At 46.6% G+C, this 19,659-nt stretch overlaps 1 protein-coding gene across 5 annotated transcripts in view; it reads right to left on the reverse strand.

The window, feature by feature from the left end:
• LOC121548771 (SAM and SH3 domain-containing protein 1) overlaps positions 1-19,659 on the reverse strand; it is a 312,171-nt gene that overhangs the window by 22,384 nt on the left and 270,128 nt on the right. For 4 of the 5 annotated variants that reach the window (XM_041860320.2, XM_041860323.2, XM_041860322.2 and 1 more), the window contains exons 5-15: positions 18,073-18,113; positions 17,723-17,812; positions 17,407-17,519; positions 16,240-16,341; positions 6,612-6,747; positions 5,967-6,385; positions 3,151-3,225; positions 2,853-2,996; positions 1,606-1,738; positions 614-783; positions 115-324 (exon numbers count right to left, since the gene is read on the reverse strand). In XM_041860320.2, the coding sequence (XP_041716254.2) occupies positions 115-324; positions 614-783; positions 1,606-1,738; positions 2,853-2,996; positions 3,151-3,225; positions 5,967-6,385; positions 6,612-6,747; positions 16,240-16,341; positions 17,407-17,519; positions 17,723-17,812; positions 18,073-18,113 (1,633 nt within the window). The remainder of the gene's footprint in view (positions 1-114; positions 325-613; positions 784-1,605; positions 1,739-2,852; positions 2,997-3,150; positions 3,226-5,966; positions 6,386-6,611; positions 6,748-16,239; positions 16,342-17,406; positions 17,520-17,722; positions 17,813-18,072; positions 18,114-19,659) is intronic. The other variant, XM_041860321.2, reaches the window with a different exon arrangement.

Here is a 19,659-nt window from a genome sequence, read left to right on the forward strand (position 1 = left end):
GAAAAGTTGTGTGTGTGTGTTCTTGTGCAATGTACAGGTGTATGTGTGTGAGTGTGTTAAACAAGTTTGTGTGTGTATGTACGCACGCGTGCATGTGTGTTAAGGTGTGTGTACCTTGAGGTTGATGCGTTCCAGCAGCTCTTCTACAGAGGTGGGTTTGGGAGGTCTGCCCTTCCTCCTCCTCCTGACAGGTCTCTTGGGCTTCTCCTCCTCCTCACTCAGCACGTCCACATATATGAACTTAAAGGTGCCCACCTTGTTGTTGAGCAGGCCCATCCACGTCCCCATGGGAGGCTTACTGATGATGTCGATCACATCCCCTTTCTGGAAGACACAAAACACATTCACATGAGAAAACGCTAAAACTATCAGCCATCAAGTGTGTGTGTGTGTGTGTGTGTGTGTGTGTGTGTGTGTGTGTGTGTGTGTGTGTGTGTGTGTGTGTGTGTGTGTGTGAATAGATGAAAACTTGTGAGTTGAGGGCGGTTATGAATTCAGGGTTGTGCATATGAGTCAATAAGTATCTGTGTGTTTCCCTTCATTTGAGAGAGTTAGTACCATAGGGACTGTGTGTTTCTAAGTGTGGAGGTGGAGGTGAGTAAGTGTGCGTTACCTTTAGTTTGAGGGAGTCTGAGTCGTAGGGGCTAGGGGTGAAGTCAGTGTGTACTCGCGCCCTGCCACAGAAGGGCCCTCTGTAGGGAGGCTCCTCGTCATCTCCATCCTCAGACTTCACACTCTCTCTGTTACTGGCAGACGAGTCTGTGGTGCTGACTGTCTGACCACCTGGAACACACATGGTCAAACCTTTCATATCATCCAAATAGATGTATTCAATTCAATGTTTTGAAACTGAGTAAGTGAACATCAATTTATTTTAAATGAGAGTTGGATAAAATGTACTCATCTATTCACACAAAGCCCGAGTATGTATGTGAATACTCATTAATAGCAGCCTTATAATTGAATAATAACTTGTAGCCAGTGTGTATATAACGTGCTGCTGTCTTCCCATAGACGTCTCTCTGGATGTCTGATCTGTAATGATTAGTGTGGGAAGCAGAGAGAAAAGCCTTCCTATCTAATAATTAGCATGTGTCATAGCCCCTCCGGCTCTATGGGCCCAGGCCAACAACAGACTCTCTCTCACTAACTAACTAACAAACATCAACCCAGCCCTCACAGACCTTAGTCAAACTCTAACATCAAGACATGATAGAAGAGTTGTCTGAACACATGCCAGGGTAAGATCATGGTCAGTCAATATGGGAGAAGAAGCTCTCACCAGATAGGACCAGATTATGTCACATGTCATCTCTGAACCCTCCAATGGGAGTGGGTGTAATTGTGACATAGAGCTATAACAGAGTTCAGATCATACAAATTATGATGTGATGTATACTAGCTGACACAGCAGGCTTGATAAAGGGTTAAGTCTGTGTAGAAGAATGTGTGAATGTTGCCAGGTAGATGTGATGGCAGTGCCCTCTTGTGTCGAGCTTTGTGCACTGCCTTAATGTGTACTGTACACACACACATACAAACACACACACACACACACACACACACACACACACACACACACACACACACACACAGGGTACTTACTCATGGAGCTTTGTCCACTGAGGGAGCTCCGGAGGCTCTCCACTGATCCTCCAGCCTTCAGCTTGGGTTTCTCCAGAGAGTCTGTGTCTGGCTGAGGGGACTGGGGGGAGCTGGGAGCCCCGTCTGGGCTCGACTAGAGGGAGGGAGGGAGGAGGTTGGATCAGAAAGGTAGAAGTGGAGAGGAGAGGGGTGAGAGAGAGAGATGAAGAAAGAGATGGAGAGGGAGACACAGATGTCAGTATTGGTGATAAGTAGTGGTCACTCATAGAATGTCCGTCAGTCAACGAGATACAGTATCAGTCACATGACAGCAGCTTTACTGAAGGAGAATTCACCACAGCCACTAGATGGCAGCGTTGCATGTAAAATAGCTTCACTAAAGTTGGAGCTCATCAAGTCTCCTGTCTGCTCTTTCCAAGCAACACATTCATGACTAATTCAACCTTTTTCTGGGTCAAAGGACTGACGTTCCAACTATCTCTTCTCTTTATCTCTGAGGGAACCTGTTTGCAGTGAGCATTCAATAGGTTGTGCCACACCCAAGGCTTACTGTACTGTACCCTCTCACAGCCTAGATACCAGGCCAAAACCCCTACTGTACTGTGATATGTGATAGTGTGAATGCTCATATGATATGAATGCCAATAGCACACACACAGCACACACACACACACACACACACACACACACACACACACACACACACACACACACACACACACACACACACACACACACACTACATACAGTCCCAGTGCCAAAGCCCCCTTTGTCTCAGAGCTCTTCTAGCCTGGCCTCTGGGACGCTTGCCTCACTGGATGAGCTCAGACCCTTCCATACACACCCTACCCTACACCCAGAGTCCTATCCTGGATCTGAGAAAGCTGAGACCAGAGTGTGGACAGCGCCAAGAGAGTCCCAGCTGTGTGTGTGTGACATCTGACTGTGTGTATGTGTGTGTGTCACACATCTGTTTGTGTTGAGAGAAGGTGTTTAATTTGTAACCAACACAAACATGTCCACACACACACACACACACACACACACACACATACATACACACACGGAAAGCCCAGAATGATAGCTTGACAACATTGGGGAGCATTCAATCAACTAGAATCAAGCCTTTTTATTCTACTATGAAAGTTGGTAACTTAGCCTGAAACAAAAACGAAAATCTTTGTGAATTATAGGATTGAACGGCTGTATTTGTGTGTGTGTGTGTGTGTGTGTGTGTGTGTGTGTACCTGTTCAGACATTGAGCTGCTGTACTTCTTGGACATGCGTTTTCTCATGGTCTCTTTGACAGACTTCACCTTCTTCCCCAGAGAGATACGGGACGTGTTGGGAGACTTGACTACCTCCCGGTATATAGCCTCTGGATCCTTACTCTGAGAGAAGGAAGGAGGGAAGGAGGGAGAGAGAGAGAGATAGAGAGAGAGTGGAAAGAGAAAACATAGAGACAGAGAGAAAGTGTTTTGAGTCCACTTCTCTAAGCATTGCGCCCCCTCAACCCTGAGTCATCAGTAACATGATAGTACTTACATTGGGCTCTGAGCCTGCACTGACCACATGGAGCGACCGGTTGGACAGGTCAAACCCTCCAAAACTACATGTCCTCTGTTAAAGGGAGAGGAAGGAAAGAGTCAGACAGAGAGAGAGAGAGAGAGTCAGACAGAGAGAGAGAGAGAGAGTTAGAATCAATTAGAATCTATTCAAATTACATTAACTCTCATCTGTGCCCAGTAAGAGTCAAATCACAATGATTCATGCTTGGCGGAGTCACAATGGCAGCAGGTTGATTCAGGGCTGTATGTTATATATGGGTTTGCTGAGTGAGCGTTACCGTCCGTCTGTACATGTATGTCATGGTATGGCCTCATATGGGATGGGCAACAGAAGTGACGTGATGTGAAACTCATATGCATTTCTGTTTATTATATACTGTACATTAGTTTTTGGGTGATCAAATTTAAACGAGGTGTTCAATCATCCATGGAGAATTGAATGGGAGTCACTGTTATTCTGCAAGTTTGTTACTTTAATGGGACGCAAGCATAGAATGAAATTAAATGAAATCATTTGGTTAGATGTGGTCACGCTGAAATATAACATACTATGGCCCAACCCAACCATTCCCTTGGGTTTAATTACGAAGGTAGGGTCTCTGGAAACACACACATTGTTTAGAGATATTAATACTTTTACACTGGGTTAGGTTATAGAAAGTGGAGGATTGGGGAGGTTAGGAGAGGTAAGTTCTCACAGAGAATATAATGTATCAGTTTGAGGGATATGCAGGGGGGTTATCTCGATTATCTCTCCATTTGATAGAGATAGGACCAGCCATGAGGGTATGAGGAAGTTACTGTGGAGGAGAGTGATAGGCCATTTTATAATTGAACTAGCTTTGACCTCCAGGCCTCTCTTTGGGTTAAAAATGTGCTAAGAAGCATGAGCATGGATGCATACACACCCTATATATAGTATCTCAGGTAGAGTAGCGTTACTAATTAAATCTGCTCTTCCCGTTACAGGGCATTCCTAATTTACTCTACCAGCTTCCGACAGCAGTCCCAGGTCTCCTTTGATCCTTGAGATGATTTGTTTCATGGTGCGTGTGAGACCACCGTTTCTATCCTGTCCAAATCCGCAGTTCCAAAGTGTGGTGACGAGAAGCGATTGAGAAGGCGTCCAAAAAGAAGTCTGGAGATGGAGTGATGCTGTTGGATATATTCAATGGAATGGTCATGCACTCGGAAAACCATCTTCCACAGGACAGTAAAAAAAGAAAAGAGAGAAAGAAAATTCCACTACATCTGTAACCTTGCCGACGGAGGCACGATCAAAAAGATAAAACCAAAAAACGAGAACTGAATGGATGAATAAAAATGTCTATGGATGAAGAACCACGTCCAATGATTGACAAGTAAAAGCCAGTATTCAGGCTTCTTCAAGGCTGCAGAATAGCTCTGTTTAACTTCGCTGTGTTGATCTAAATTCTCTTTCAGTAGGATTCCTACCATCAACACTAAAACTTCCATGCTAGATTTGTATTGACTTGTGATCAAACTTTCACACACCGACCACACCTTATCATAACATCTGTCTCAATGACGTATAGAGGCTTGTTTGGCCTGGCCAACCCAGACCATCTAGCTGCGCTTATGGCCACTGTCACAGTCCCAGATCTCTCCTCCATCAGTCTGTTCCCCGTCTACTGAACCCAGACACACAGAGGTAAGGAGAAAGAACGAGAAGGAACGAATGAGAGGAGAGAGGGATAGAAAAGGAGGGAGAAAGCTAGAATGAAGAGAGGAGCGAGAATGTGTCTGTCAAAGTGTGTCCGTCAGCTTCTGAGCAGTGACCCATCAGAACTGCGTCTCTGTCTCTTCCACTCAGTCTGTTCTGACTCAGCAGACTCCCTACAGGGTTTGGGCTGGGTGACATTTTTAAATGGCAGTTATAAATCCTCTGCTGTTACACTGGTAACCACTGTTAACTTCCTAAGTGGAACAGCAGATCCCATTACTATTTCATATCACATTAAAATGAACTATGATGCCAAAAGATTTCATATTTAAAGATTGTAGAATGTTCTGTTTCTCTATGGAGGTCTCCTCTGATTAACTACCCTTTCTAAATATTCTAGCTGGATTAAAGCAGAGAAGAAGGAAACATCATCAACCCTGTGTCTGTATCTAAGCCTGAGGGTTATTCTGCAGCCTTGGAGCTAGCCTTGGTCCTCCTGGCCAGGCATAGGCACTGTCTAGCCCGCCCCCGCCCTGCTGTACAGTAGAACTCACAGACTTCTGCTGGATGCGAAAGAGCACACGCTTGGTGCAGCGGTCCACGCTGGCTGCCCACTTCCTGTCCGCCTCCCTGTCCTCCTCCAACAGGCAGCGGCGCTCGGCACGGCTGAGGGTGACGGGCCGGACTAGCTGGGCCCAGTTGAGGTGGCCGTAGAGGCTGCGCTCCACCACGTACGTGATGTTCAGCTCGCTCACCGCCGTACGGCCGCGGAGCCTGCGAGGGGGGAATGCCCAGCCCCCACACCCTCCTCCACCCAGCGTACCACCCTTAGCCTTGGCCAGGTCACAGCGGGTGGGGGGTGAGGGGGAGGAACAGGAGGAGGGCACCCCTGGTGGTTTGGCGTAGTTCCGGGAGCGCTGGTAGAGCAGGTGTTTGGTGGAGTAGGCGTAATTGGGGTCAGGCTTCCTGAGCCAGCTGGTGTGGTGACGAGCGGGTTTGGGGCTACCCTGGGAGACGTCGTCAAGGGCGACGAGGAGGCGGGGCTGGGGGTGTGGTTTGGGGCGTGGCCGGGTGAGGCCATAGAAACCGTAGAGTGTGTCATTACTTACCCCATGGGAGAGAGAGGTCAGGGCTTTCCGCATCTCGCCCTCCGTCATGGAGTGCGACACCTTCTCTTCGGCCTCTGCACCACAGCCGTCCAGCTCCGAGAAGGAGGATCCACTACCTCCCACCCCGACGGCTCCCAGACCCTCAGACCCAGCAGGGACTCTCCTGGGGGGCCGGATGAGGCCGTGGGTGCTGCTGGACTTAGAGAAGGCCTTGACCAGCTTGTGTCCGGACCAGTTGGTGTCCAGGCTGCTGGAGGAAGGGGAGGTGGTCAGGCTGTCTGTGTCCCCGTCCAGAGAGAGCTGGTCCTGGGTCAGGGAGGACATGGAGGCATCCTGGGGCAGGCTGGACTTCTTCAGGACCCCTGTGTACAGGGCTGTGTTGTCCTCACATGTAGGAGATGCCTCCAGGCTCAGAGAATCTTCAGGGAGGAGAGGAACATCACATCATTTATCCATTACAGAGAGTAACCTCAAAAAGAGCAAAACCAGTTCTACCCCATTCACATTTCCACTGAAGTGTTACGGGATTACGTAATTTCTGTTACGAGATTTCTTAATACACAGTTTGAGTTAGTATGGAGTCCATACTAACTCAAACTGTGTATTCAGAAATCCCTTTGAAATCCCTACGGACATGTGCCGTACCTTCGGAGCCGTGTTTCTTGCCCTCTTCCACCTTGATTAGTTTCTTCCTGACGCGGCGGGTAGAGTTGACCAGCTTGTGGAGCCGCTTGAACTTCATTGAGTCCTCTGTCTGCTCATCATCAGACTGCTCCCGAGACTGAGAGGGAGAGAGGGGACGTCACAGGGGGTCCAAGACACACTGTTGTACAGGGACCCCCAGAACCCTAGCATTAACCCAGTGACCCATATCCACACAAAAGAGGGGTACTAGCCTACAAATCTATTAAGTGTTAAGCTGCTCTTTTCCAACCTTTATGAAACAACATTGTGGTGTAGATGTCATTCACTCAAGTCTTGGGGAAACTCACAACACCATTAATTCACACATGTAAAGCACACCGTTTTGGATGTAGGGTCACGTGTTGGCGGTTGGTGACAGTTCTGGTGCACATTTTAGGATGACATAGTTAGTGATATGAGAGTATGAGGCATAGTTGGGGGGTTGGGGGAACATATATAGCATTGTTGCACACATTGTAGGACACATTGTAGTACATTAGCATTGCAGGACATTTCATATTAAAAACATATTCAGGTCACATGAAAAAAACGAGCCAAAGCAACAAAAACACTGAACCAGAGAGGACAATGAGGATATGCCAAAGATATTCACCACAGATATTCACCACAGATATTCACCACAGATATTCAGGGAGCTTGGTATTTGTGGTGTGTGCTGCCTGTTGGAATGAGCCTGGAGCTGTTTACTACCCAATAGACACTAAATGGAGAGCACCGTGGCATTGTGCTGAGGCACACAGAGCTCCATTATGAGGGAGTATGTGAGTGTGTGTGTGTGTGTGTGGATTGTGGAGAGAGGAGGGTAGTTCAATTGGGCATTAAGACGGCAGTGGAGCAGAAACAGAGGGGAACAATGATGTCACCAAAAGCTTAATTAACTCTCACACAAACACACGTACGCACACACAGAAAACCATCAGAAACTATTCTGACCATCGTATGTGAGCAGGCGTCGTATGGGCACCATGTGATATGAGATGAGTTTGTCACAGAGCTAGTTTGGCAGAGCTGCAGTCATTCTGGGGAAAAATTCCTAATTTGTTGCTTTCTCCTCTGGTTTCCACAGCAACACTGGGTCTGGTCACAGACAGCTGGTCCACTGTTAGAGCCACAGCACACACGCGCACACACACACAAAATCACCCAACATGTGAGAGAGCTTGTGTTAGTGCTAAGGAGAGTCTGACTGGGCTGTGTATAGTAGGCCTGGAGAAACACTTTCACCTCCTCTCCAGCCTCCCCATGTCAAACATTGTGGCCTTGTTTTACATCTGTAACCTAACAAGATGGGAGCTGCTGGCTTAGACCACAGCTTGAGTCTAGGGACACACACACACACACACACACACACTCACACACACATACACACACATACACACACAGCAGAGGTTAACAGCTAAGGGAGGGATGGCTTTAACAGCTGACTTCTCAGTCAGAATGATGGCTTTCTGCACCATGGGAGCTCCGTGACCTGCGCATTACCCATAAATCACTCTGGCGTCCCATCAGACCCCTCTTCCCACCACTAGTCTCAGGGGTGTGTGCTCCACACTCCATTCCTCTGTCAACAGCAGAACCAGACGACGAGGCCGGGGTCGAACCCTCTCATTTTGTTTTTGACAACCTCTCAGCTTGTAAACCGCAGAATGCCTCCCCCTCACCCCTGCACCCCTTAACCCCACTGTTCTCCCTCTACTCTAACCACACACATCTGGCTGGAATACTATTCTGCTAGTTTCCACCGCTCCAGAGGACATTACAGAGTTGTGTATTCAGAGACTGTGCTGTAATAGCAGGTCTCTCTGTGTTTGTGTGTGTGTGCAGTTTGGAACCAGACCTGACTGAATCCTCCTACAACAAGGCTTATTACTGAGGTACGTATAGAACATTACAGGAGTGTGTACGTTATTATACTGAGTTATTCATTATTGCGGTGGGTGTTGGTATTGTTGCAGAGTCATAGTGAGCCATTCATAGGCAAGACAGTCCCGGAGGACAGCAGGGGGCGAAAGCGAGGCAGCATAGATTTGATCATACAGAAGAGAAAGCAGTGCTTCAAAGAGTGGTCAAGGAAGACAGTTGAATGAAATGCATAATGTTGTGTTGTTAGTTTGTATTATAATCTCTGCAGTGGTGCGCCTATGCATATAGGGGAAACGCCGCTCTGGTAGAGTAGGGTCGTTAAGAAGAACGCAAGAGGAGGGAAGACAAAGAAAGACACCACTACAGCCTGGGGGGGAGTGAGGAGGAGGGGCTGACAATGACATAGTCCCCTAGACGCATCCCTGAGGGCCACCAATGTCTGGGACACGGCGCAATCCTAACTCAACCAGTGGTGAAAAGCTGCTGCAGTCAGCGACCGCTCAGTGGAACAATGTCAACACACACACACACACACACACACCATGCACACACACAGCTATGAGTCTTGCTGCAGAAATCATGGTATGGTCGAGCATACATTGTGCACGTTACAAACTAAACTAGATCTAAAACGGACAGTAAAATCCTTGAAAACTGGTGCAAACCTAGAGTGAATCTCACTAGAGTGAATCTCACCATTTCTGCAAACACACCAGCGTTTCCCTGCCTCACAAAAATACAGAAAAAACACTGAAATCTAATAGAGCATGCTAAGCAGTTGAGTGTGACTTGTTACTCACCGCTTTAGGCATTTAGGACAGCAAACTTGTGCTCTTTCCATTCCCAGGTCAGCATCAAGAAGCATGCATCACTATGCATCAGGCTGGCCCTGTCCCATCTACTCCCAGGTTAGTCACACTGCACACAGCATAACCAGAGAGAGACACGCACAGTCACACAACATACACACTCACAGCATTGACACACACTCACTCTCACACACTCCCTGCAGCCCGTTGGCAAAGGCAGCTCTGCAGAATCAAAGCGATGGGAGAGTGAGAGCGAGCAGTCTGCCGGTGCCACTGAGCAGCAGAGAGAGAGAAGGCGTGCTGTGCCTGGAGGAGAGAGGAGAACAATCCCAGCGTTTGAGCCCCTCTGACCCTGCCTTGGCCCCCACATCTCTAATGGCCAGCCCTGGAATGTGGGCGCTCTCTCTCTCTCTGCTCTGGGGGGGATGAGAGAGAAGGAGAGAGAGAGTGAGAGAACAATTGGAGAGGGAGCAGGGCAAGAGGAGGACAGATATTTGGACAGAGTGACCACAGAGCTACACAGACGCACACAGCCATTAGCCATTCGGAAGCTGGGGGGTGACCTAATTCCATTTGAAGGTGGGGGACATTACCCCCGGCACACACCCCCAGGCCCAAAAGAGGGAAGATATTTCCTAAACGGGTCCATTTTAAACTGGTGTTTTATCAAGCAGAGCCCCCCTCCTCCTCCTCCTCCTCCTCCTCCTCCTGCTGTGTTTCAGGGGCCTGAGGGGAGTGAGAGCTCTTTGTCCTCCCTCACTTCCTCTCTTCCTCCCTCCCTCCGGCGGCGCGTACAAACAACCCTGAAGACAGGCCGAGTGTTCCTCCGAACAATACACATCCAGTCATCCACCTATCCTCTCTCCCTCCGTGTATCGGACATCCCATCCATCAATCCAGTTGGACAGGAAGCAGGCCCGTGGCAGCCGAGGGCCCAGAATGTTCACAGATCCACATCACAAAGCCAGACTGTAGACTGCAGGCAGCTTGGTGTAGAGGTCTTCACGGATCTACCCGAACCTGATCACCCTTGGATCCCGCTCGGTGGCCACGGGCATCGGATCTGTGTGACTATATGTGAAATACCGACCGGATTTGAAGAGTCTAGTTCCTAAACAACATAAACGCACATTTCACACATTTACATTTTATTATCTTAAATTATTGTCAGGGGGTCGGTCGCCTTTCATCAAACCAAATGTGTCAATATCCTTTTGTGACAAAATGGCATATTCTCTTTATGGAAACCAGCCACTGCACACTGCACGACACATGATGCGGGGTGAAATAGGCTATAGGCCTACCTGTTGTGGGAGAGGAAGAGGACGCAGCGGAAACAAATGATAGCCTAGGCCAGGGTAATTTATTTGTTTCGGTTTGGCCTATTTAGAAGGGTATTTTGCTATTTTATTAACAGTTAACTTATGTTGAATCACTCAAGTCAAGTGTGATCCAGTATTTGTCAGCATAAAGATGAGTGACTCATTCATGCTCTAGTTTCGTGGCTTTTGTTCAAAATAAATAAGTTATACTGCAGAGTTACCGACACATTCTTTCTGATCGTCTTTATTAATTAATAGCCTAACATTTTTGACCAAGTTAATCTGCTCATGTTGTGTGTGTATGTGCGTGTATGGTAGACTGATAGCCATAAGCTTGTCTGCAGAAAATATTGTAGCCTAATGTTGAAAGGCTGCTGATGTATTGATTGTGTAATGCATGGATGGGTATAAGAAATATCAGGACATCTTCTCTCTTCAATCATGAATCTTTAATTAACTCTCTGGACGGTAGTCCTTCACAGCTGTGGCGTGGATTACTTTTTTATCAAACCCGCATCCAAACCAATCTCAGGCTGTATAGGCTAATTCTGTAGGCCTAAAGGATATATCTACATTTTATTTTGAACAAAAAATATTAGCCTATTATAATGACTTAGACCTGAGTTATAGAAATAGCCTACCAAAATATGTCTAACACTGTCTAACACACAGCACTTGCTGACTATTTAGCGTCCTAAAATCACCACATAAAAATCTAAAAAATGTGGTCAACAGAAACAAAATGAACAGACCTCTGAAAACCTACAAATATTCTAAATCCAAGTATAGTGTTGTCAAAGCGGGAATACTAAGCTAGACCTACAAATCCCAATTGTAGGAAATTACAAGGGAATGCAGATGGGAGACTCCATCCTTCTGTAGCCTATGCAAAATGCATTTAGAATTTGAATCTTGCTGGTCAAACAGGCTATAGCCTACCTTTAGTCTAAATCAATGTTTATCAAAACAGTGAAATACGCTAGATTGTAATGTTGAAAAGTGAACTATTCGCTGCTCTCTGTCTGGCACGCGATGATCATCCACAAACAATCCTCCTACTCAAATATTTGGTCAACAGAAATAAGGAAAACATTGAGGAAAACCTCATAATGTTCTCCATCTAACTATAAGGATGTCATTATGAAAATACTAACCTGTACACCACAAATTAATAATTTCGTTTTTAACTTTTGGATCCATTTGGGTTGGATACAGACCCGACCCAATTTTGAATCTGATTCTCTCTCAACTCGGACATGTTTTGGGTCAGATCTGGTTTACCTCAGATCCGGATCGGATATTGATTTTCAAGCAAAATGACCGGATCCTGTCGGGGTCGGGTAGGAATTTCACGGATCCAATTCGGTTCAGATCTCAATTTCGGGATCCGAGAAGACCTCTAGCTTGGTGTCAAGGCTGTGGGTCAAACATGCTAGAGCAGACGTCTTCAGACGGTCAGCTTATTAATATGGAATAGGAAGTGTAGCCTGCTAGACAGTACAGTACAGATGTCAAGGCTGCCGATCATTCTGAAGGAAGGGAGCGTTGAGCCCAAGCTATTAGCAGCTGGGTTTCCACGGCAACACATATGTGCATAGAAATATTTGAGCATTCAGTTGGTGTATGTCCACACACACACACACACACACACACACACACACACACACACACACACACACACACACACACACACACACACACACACACACACACACACACAGTCCTCCATTCAGCCTGCCAGCCCACAAAGCTAAACCCAAGATGAAAACAGAGCTTGCTTTGACCCAGCAGGACAGAAGCGTTTGATTTGAACCATCATCAGTACAGTACGACTGGTCCCCATCCAAAAGAACCACTCACATCCGTCCTGAGGATCCATGCAATAACATGCAGTATCCTCCCAGTGAGGCTGTGTTATGTGACCTGTCGCTAAGACACACTAAACCCCATGGTCTGGAAGGACACTTCAGGACTGGGAGGTCCAGGGCCTGATCTCTACTGACCCCAGCTGGTCATCTGGACAGATACTTTCAGCACTGACTTAAGGGGAAATGTTACTCAAAAACTATTGTTTGGTATTTTTTTCATTAGTCCACTGTTCATTCAGTCCCAAAATGTTTTGCATGTCAGCAGTCAAGTTGTCAAGATATTGGACTTTTAGAAGAAAAGTGTCTCCAGCCACTTCATCATGATGATGTGGCTGGAGACACTTTTCTTCTTACAATTTTTGCCCATTGCTTACACACTAAAACCGAATGCTTAGACCAAAGCCTCAATACCTAAACGTCTTGTAGCATACCTTAAACACAGTGTAACCATAGCTTAAACACAATGTCAACTTTGCACTTTGTTTGCAATTCTGTAACACACTTATTGCGAAACACTACACACGTTTTCTTACATTAGACACTTTGTTCAAAAACGAAATCACCTGTTATCATTGGGAAAACACTCTGTTCAAAATGCAAAACTCATCTGGCAATTGTATGCACTTACATACACACCTGAAAACACTTGCACAGAAAACAGAACACCAATCAGTCTGAGCCTTAGCACTACAAATAGGCCTCAGGTAAGCCATTTTTAGAACTTTGCAAGCATGGAGGCAATGAGAGTCAGAGTAAGAGGAGGACAAAGAGAGAGAGGAGTCGGATGTGGAAGAGGACGTGGAAGAGGACGAGGACCAGTGCGGAGAACGTATATCAGATGACATCAGGGCTACTCTGGTGGACCATGTGATAAATCATGGCATGTCCATGAGGGAGGCTGGGCAAAGAGTCCACCTAACCTCAGTCGCTACACAGTAGCATCGATAATAAGGACATTCCGACTGGAGAACAGGTAGATCTTCAAGTTTCTACTCCAGACTGTACCTACTGTATGTGTCACATGATTCTGTATCATATTACAGTATTACTGTACTAACTATACTATACAAAAATGGGTAGTGCTGTGAAGTACTGTATATGTAAAGGAATACCATTGTGATGTTGCAGTACTGTACAGTTTGAAAGTACAGTATGTGAAAAATAACCTAACCAATGACATCTTGTGGTGGCATTTTCTACAGAATGGTTGGACGACCTCCTCAAGGTGGAAGGGAACGGCTCTTCACTCAACAACAAGAGCTTGCCATCATTGAAATGGTGCGAGAAAATAATGCAATCTGACTTTGTGAGTTGCAACAACGCATAATTGCAAATGGAAATGAATTCAACAATATCAACAGGATCAGCATTTCTACACTAAGTCGCATCATACAGAAACATACCTTCAGAATGAAGCAGCTGTACAGGGTGCCATTTGAGAGGAACAGTGTCAGGGTCAAGGATCTGCGCCATGATTATGTGCAGGTATGTGTCACTTTACTTTACATACTATATATTGTGATGTGGGAATGAGGTTTTATGCTGCCACCTGCCCTGCCTGTAGCTTGTAATTTTTGTCTATACTCACCCAACCCAGCCCCTACTTGTGTGAAAATATAGACATTGTAGTTACTGTATGTGTTTTCAGTAACACTATTCAATATTTTATGTTACAGACAGTTCTGGAGTTTGATGCCGCCGAACTGCCGCATGAGTTCATCTACGTGGATGAGGCAGGCTTCAATCTGGCCAAAACCAGGTGTCGGGGCCGTAACGTAGTTGGACAAAGGGCTGTTGTAAATGTCCCTGGGCAGCGTGGGGGAATATCACCTTGTGTGCTGCAATTAGTTTCAAGGAGTCCTGCATCATCATGCCACTCTAGGTCCCTACAATACAGGACAGATCATTGCATTTCCAGATGCACTACATGCAGTTGTGCAGGACAGACCACAGCAGCCCAGGTTTGTTGTCATCTGGGATAATGTTAGTTTCCACCGGGCTGCTCTGGTCCGAGATTGGTTCAACAAGCATAATCATTTCACAGTTTTATACCTGTCCCCTTACAGCCCCTTTCTAAATGCAATCGAGGAATTCTTTTGCGGGCATGTGGTTGCCGAAAGTATATGATCGGCAACCACATGCCCGCATGACTCTTCTGCAAGCAATGGAAGAGGCATGTTGAGACATTGAGGTGGGCTCAATCCAAGGGTGAATTCGGCACACAAGGCGATATTTTCCCCGATGCCTAGCCCGCGAGGACATCGCCTGTGATGTTGACGAGGTCTTGTGGCCAGATCCGAACAGAAGGCGTGATCCATAAGCCCCACCGCCCCCCACCACACACTCGCACACACACACACGCACACGCACACACACACAAAACAAGTATATGTTTTTTCTCCCAATAGCAATTTATCCAGTAAATTTTTTTTTTTTTTTACTTTTTTTTTGTTGCTAAATTTGATGTTAAGAATTTCTGTAAGCATGTTTTTTTTTGTTTGTTTTTTTTGTAAATATTGTTTGATTACTGCAGAAATTCTACTTTTGAGTTTTACAGAAGACAATGACAATAAAATGACAATAAAAATAGAAACACAAAGACTGCAGTGTTTTATATAAAGCCCATCAGTGTGTTGCTGGTGATATGAAAGAGTCATTCAAATGTTGCTTGTGTGTATGGTTTTGTTGCAAGAATTTCATTTTTAGAAAGGAGTGTTAAGTTTTGATTGCATTTTGGCATAAATGTGAGTTGTTAATCTCCAAGTGCTATGTCTGATTGGCTTGTGTGTTGAGTTTTGACATAATGAGCCAAATTCAGCAAAAAGTGTGTAAGCAATAGGCAAAAACTGTAAAAGTCCAATATCTTGACTGCTGACATGCAAAACACCAAATACCAAAAGATAGTTTTTTTGTGATATTCCCCTTTAAGATGGAAGAAGGGGGGAAAGTTACAGGGTAAACTTGTGTTTTGTGTGCATGGTGGTATCAGGGCGGGGTTGGATGGAAATCAGTTCTTTGTTCAGAGTTCATCTTTAAGGACTACATTTTAGCTTACTATAACATTAATTATTCATTTCTCCTCTTCACTGCAGAATCTGATAGTTACAACTTACATTCATTATTCTCTCCAAAGTAGCTGAAATAATTAAGTCAGTGGGGGATAGGCACAGTAGAAGGCAGCACCATTCCTCCTTATGAGTGACAATACAACTGCCTGGGACACCAGGGACCCCACATATGACCACTTCTCCTAGCCAGGAAAGAGTGCCTCAGCCTGGGCAGGCTATAGGAAGATGGGAGGGAGGGAGAGAGAGAGAGAGGGGGAGCATGGAAGGGATGCATGCATGGGCGGCCCTGATCCCCTAATCCCAGCCATACAGGCTTACAGTCTGCACAACAACAGAGTTAGGCGTCAACACACGCAGGATGCTGGGGTATGTCTGGCACACGCAGGATGCTGGGGAATGTCTAGGGTATGCCATCAGTTAATATCCAGGTTAGTTAGGGAAGGGACGTCACTGCCAATGATCTCATACATGTGTTCTCACACACACAAATACCCACTCCAAGGTAACACACACACACAGACATAATTCCAATATGAAACAAAACAAAGACGGCTGCTCGTCTGTGGGGCTTTGATCCTGAGGTGTTTGGGGTCACGGGGTGAGAGGTGAAAGGTCAGTCAAAGGTCAGAAGTACTTACTTTGCAGTTTGAGGACTGGTTTAGATTGGGAGTGGATCCATCAGTCCACTCTGCAGTGTCAGTACTGCTGGACTGTCTGCTATGGTTCTCATACTCCTTCAGCTATAGGAGAACAAGAGTTTAGAGAGAGGGCAGGGCAGGGGATAATGGCCCACTCTAACTATAGAAAACAGCTACCCCTCCACACACACACCCAAACCAACACCAAGACACAATGTAGATACAAACGTAGAACACACACACACACACACAGGTCACAGGCCAACATAAATGAGGTCCACCGAAACAAACACAAGACAACACAAATGTCCACAAAGGCTGCTCATTGATTCCAGAGTCTGATTGGTTTGTTTGAATGTCAATCACAGAGGAGGAGAGTAAAAGTCAGACCAGCACCCAATAATACACCAGAGATACAGGAAGAGGTGGAGGAGAATCAATGTCTGACTTGTGGAGAGAGACCTACAGTAGTTCTACAGGACTGCAATCACCCAAGTCATTCTCTCCTTTAGAGTTACCATAGAGAGGGAGAGGTAGGATGAGAGGAGAGGAGGAAGAAGAGAACAGTGAACAGGACAGCAAACGAGCAGGAAAGACAGGAAGAGATGAGAAAAAGTGAAGAAGAATTTGACAAACAACCAGATGAACATAGATAGAGAGAGGAGAGAAGAGGAGACAAGAGGGACCACTGAATGACACTCCAGCCACCACATCCACCCAGAGAACAAATCCAGAATGCATCATGTTAGCTACTGTGCTAACATGTCCAGCTACCCCTACAGCATGAACAGGACCACACACACACACACACACACCCCAGGTGGAAGGCGCCCTCGGCCAGGATCTGGAGTGTGTTTGTGTGTAAAAAAGGGCAATGCAGGGTTATTATAAAAGCCCAATGAATTATTAGTAAGAGTAAGTCGTTTTAGTAAAAGCTGGATATGGAGCTTGGTGGATGAAGCAGGAGAGAGGGCAGGTTTGGAGCCTGGCGAGCCCACGATGCAGTGAGGAAGCTGGGGCTTGGGGTCAGGTTGTGGGTGGGGTGGAAGTCCTCTCCAGGGCCTGGGTGGGGGTCTGTCTGTCTGTCTGCCCCAGGAGCAGCCTGGAGAGGAGAGGGAGAGTGGGGGTAGGGGGTACAGGGGATAGGGTAGGTAAGGGGGTTCCTACCCGAGCTAAAGCCTCTTCCACAGTGATCATTTTCTCCTTCACCATCATCATCAGCTGGATGCGCTCTTCATCACTCATGGTGATCTCACTGGCCACATAGCCTATGTCCTCTCCTAGACAAAGGTCAGAGAAAGGTCATTGGTCAGGGCAAAAGTCAGAGAATGATAAAACAGCTGGAGCATGACATAGAGTATTATGGAATAATATGAAAAATGGGCCAAAATAAGTAATTACCAGATAATAAATATATTAGAATTTAACAAAGTCATTTCCATTAAAATAACACACTGTATAGCAAAGTGTAATAATGCCATACCTTTTGACGTCTGCCGCATGACTCCCTTCTGAGACGTCTTGCGGAAATTCTGCCAGAATGATTTGTTCTTCTTCTTATTGTCCCATTTACCTAGGAGGAACAGAGAGATAGAGATTCAGTCAGACAACACTACAACACACACTCACAGACACCCAGACACACACTTGAATGATCCAGTGTTTAAGAGACAGCATTATCTGGTGTGTAAATAAGGAAATGTTTAGAATAAAATTGTCCTTGATTTATTCACTACTGGTAATTCAAATAGAATTGACCCCAACCCTGCTGGATAGCTAGAAACAGTAACAGAAAACATAAGTCTTTTTTGTTAAAGTTTGATTGCTACTAACCTCCAGAGCCGTCTTCAGAGCTGGACTTGTGCAGAGACATCCTGGAAAGAACAATGGAGACAGAGAGAAGAGAGAGAGAGGGTTAACATCAGAATAATAGATCCTCGGCTCTTCTTAGCATCACACACCATCACTTCTCTAGCACATAGAAGTCTAAACACTGGGGACTTCCAGTCAACCCTGTCCCTCTGAGATAGAACATATGCTGTTGTTTTGACGCGATGCTGCTGATGTCTCTGTGTGTCTGGGTTTTTACTCTGGTTGCTGTTCTGTGTCTTCACCACTAGAGGACAGTGGTGGAGCTCTACAGACACACCCAGGCTGGCTCCTGAGGAGTGCAGGGCAGAGATACACTTAGAGGAGAGGAATGGGGGGATGCGAGGAGGAGTGGAGGGATGAGAGGAGGAGTGAGGGGATGAGAGGAGAAGAGGATAGGGGTTGTAAGAGAGGAGAAGAAGGAGGACAGGGCTGATGGGAAGATGGGGAAAGAGTGGATGAAGAAGGGAAAGGGAGGGGGAAGGAGATAGAAGAGGAAAGGGAGGGGGAAGGAGATAGAAGAGGAAAGGGAGGGGGGAATGAGATGGTAGAAGAGGAAAGGGAGGGGAAGGAGATAGAAGAGGAAAGGGAGGGGGAAGGAGATGGTAGAAGAGGAAAGGGAGGGGGAAGGAGATGGAGATGGTAGAAGAGGAAAGGGAGGGGAAGGAGATGGTAGAAGAGGAAAGGGAGGGGGAAGGAGATGGTAGAAGAGGAAAGGGAGGGGGGAAGGAGATGGTAGAAGAGGAAAGGGAGGGGGGAATGAGATGGTAGAAGAGGAAAGGGAGGGGGAAGGAGATGGTAGAAGAGGAAAGGGAGGGGGGGAAGGAGATGGTAGAAGAGGAAAGGGAGGGGGAAGGAGATGGTAGAAGAGGAAAGGGAGGGGGAAGGAGATGGTAGAAGAGGAAAGGGAGGGGGAGGGAGATGGTAGAAGAGGAAAGGGAGGGGGGGTGGAGATGGTAGAAGAGGAAAGGGGAGGGGGGAAGGAGATGGTAGAAGAGGAAAGGGAGGGGGAAGGAGATGGTAGAAGAGGAAAGGGAGGGGAAGGAGATGGTAGAAAAGGAAAGGGAGGGGGAAGGAGATGGTAGAAGAGGAAAGGGAGGGGGAAGGAGATGGAGATGGTAGAAGAGGAAAGGGAGGGGAAGGAGATGGTAGAAGAGGAAAGGGAGGGGGAAGGAGATGGTAGAAGAGGAAAGGGAGGGGGAAGGAGATGGTAGAAGAGGAAAGGGAGGGGGAAGGAGATGGTAGAAGAGGAAAGGGAGGGGGGAAGGAGATGGTAGAAGAGGAAAGGGAGGGGAAGGAGATGGTAGAAGAGGAAAGGGAGGGGGGAAGGGAGATGGTAGAAGAGGAAAGGGAGGGGGAAGGAGATGGTAGAAGAGGAAAGGGAGGGGGAAGGAGATGGTAGAAGAGGAAAGGGAGGGGGGAAGGAGATGGTAGAAGAGGAAAGGGAGGGGGAAGGAGATAGAAGAGGAAAGGGGGGGGAAGGAGATGGTAGAAGATGAAAGGGAAAAATAGGGAAGACGAGAAGAGCAGACAGAGAGAAAACTACAGGGT

The sequence above is a fragment of the Coregonus clupeaformis genome, chromosome 33, assembly GCF_020615455.1.
Source record: "Coregonus clupeaformis isolate EN_2021a chromosome 33, ASM2061545v1, whole genome shotgun sequence".
Taxonomy (NCBI): Eukaryota; Metazoa; Chordata; class Actinopteri; order Salmoniformes; family Salmonidae; genus Coregonus; species Coregonus clupeaformis.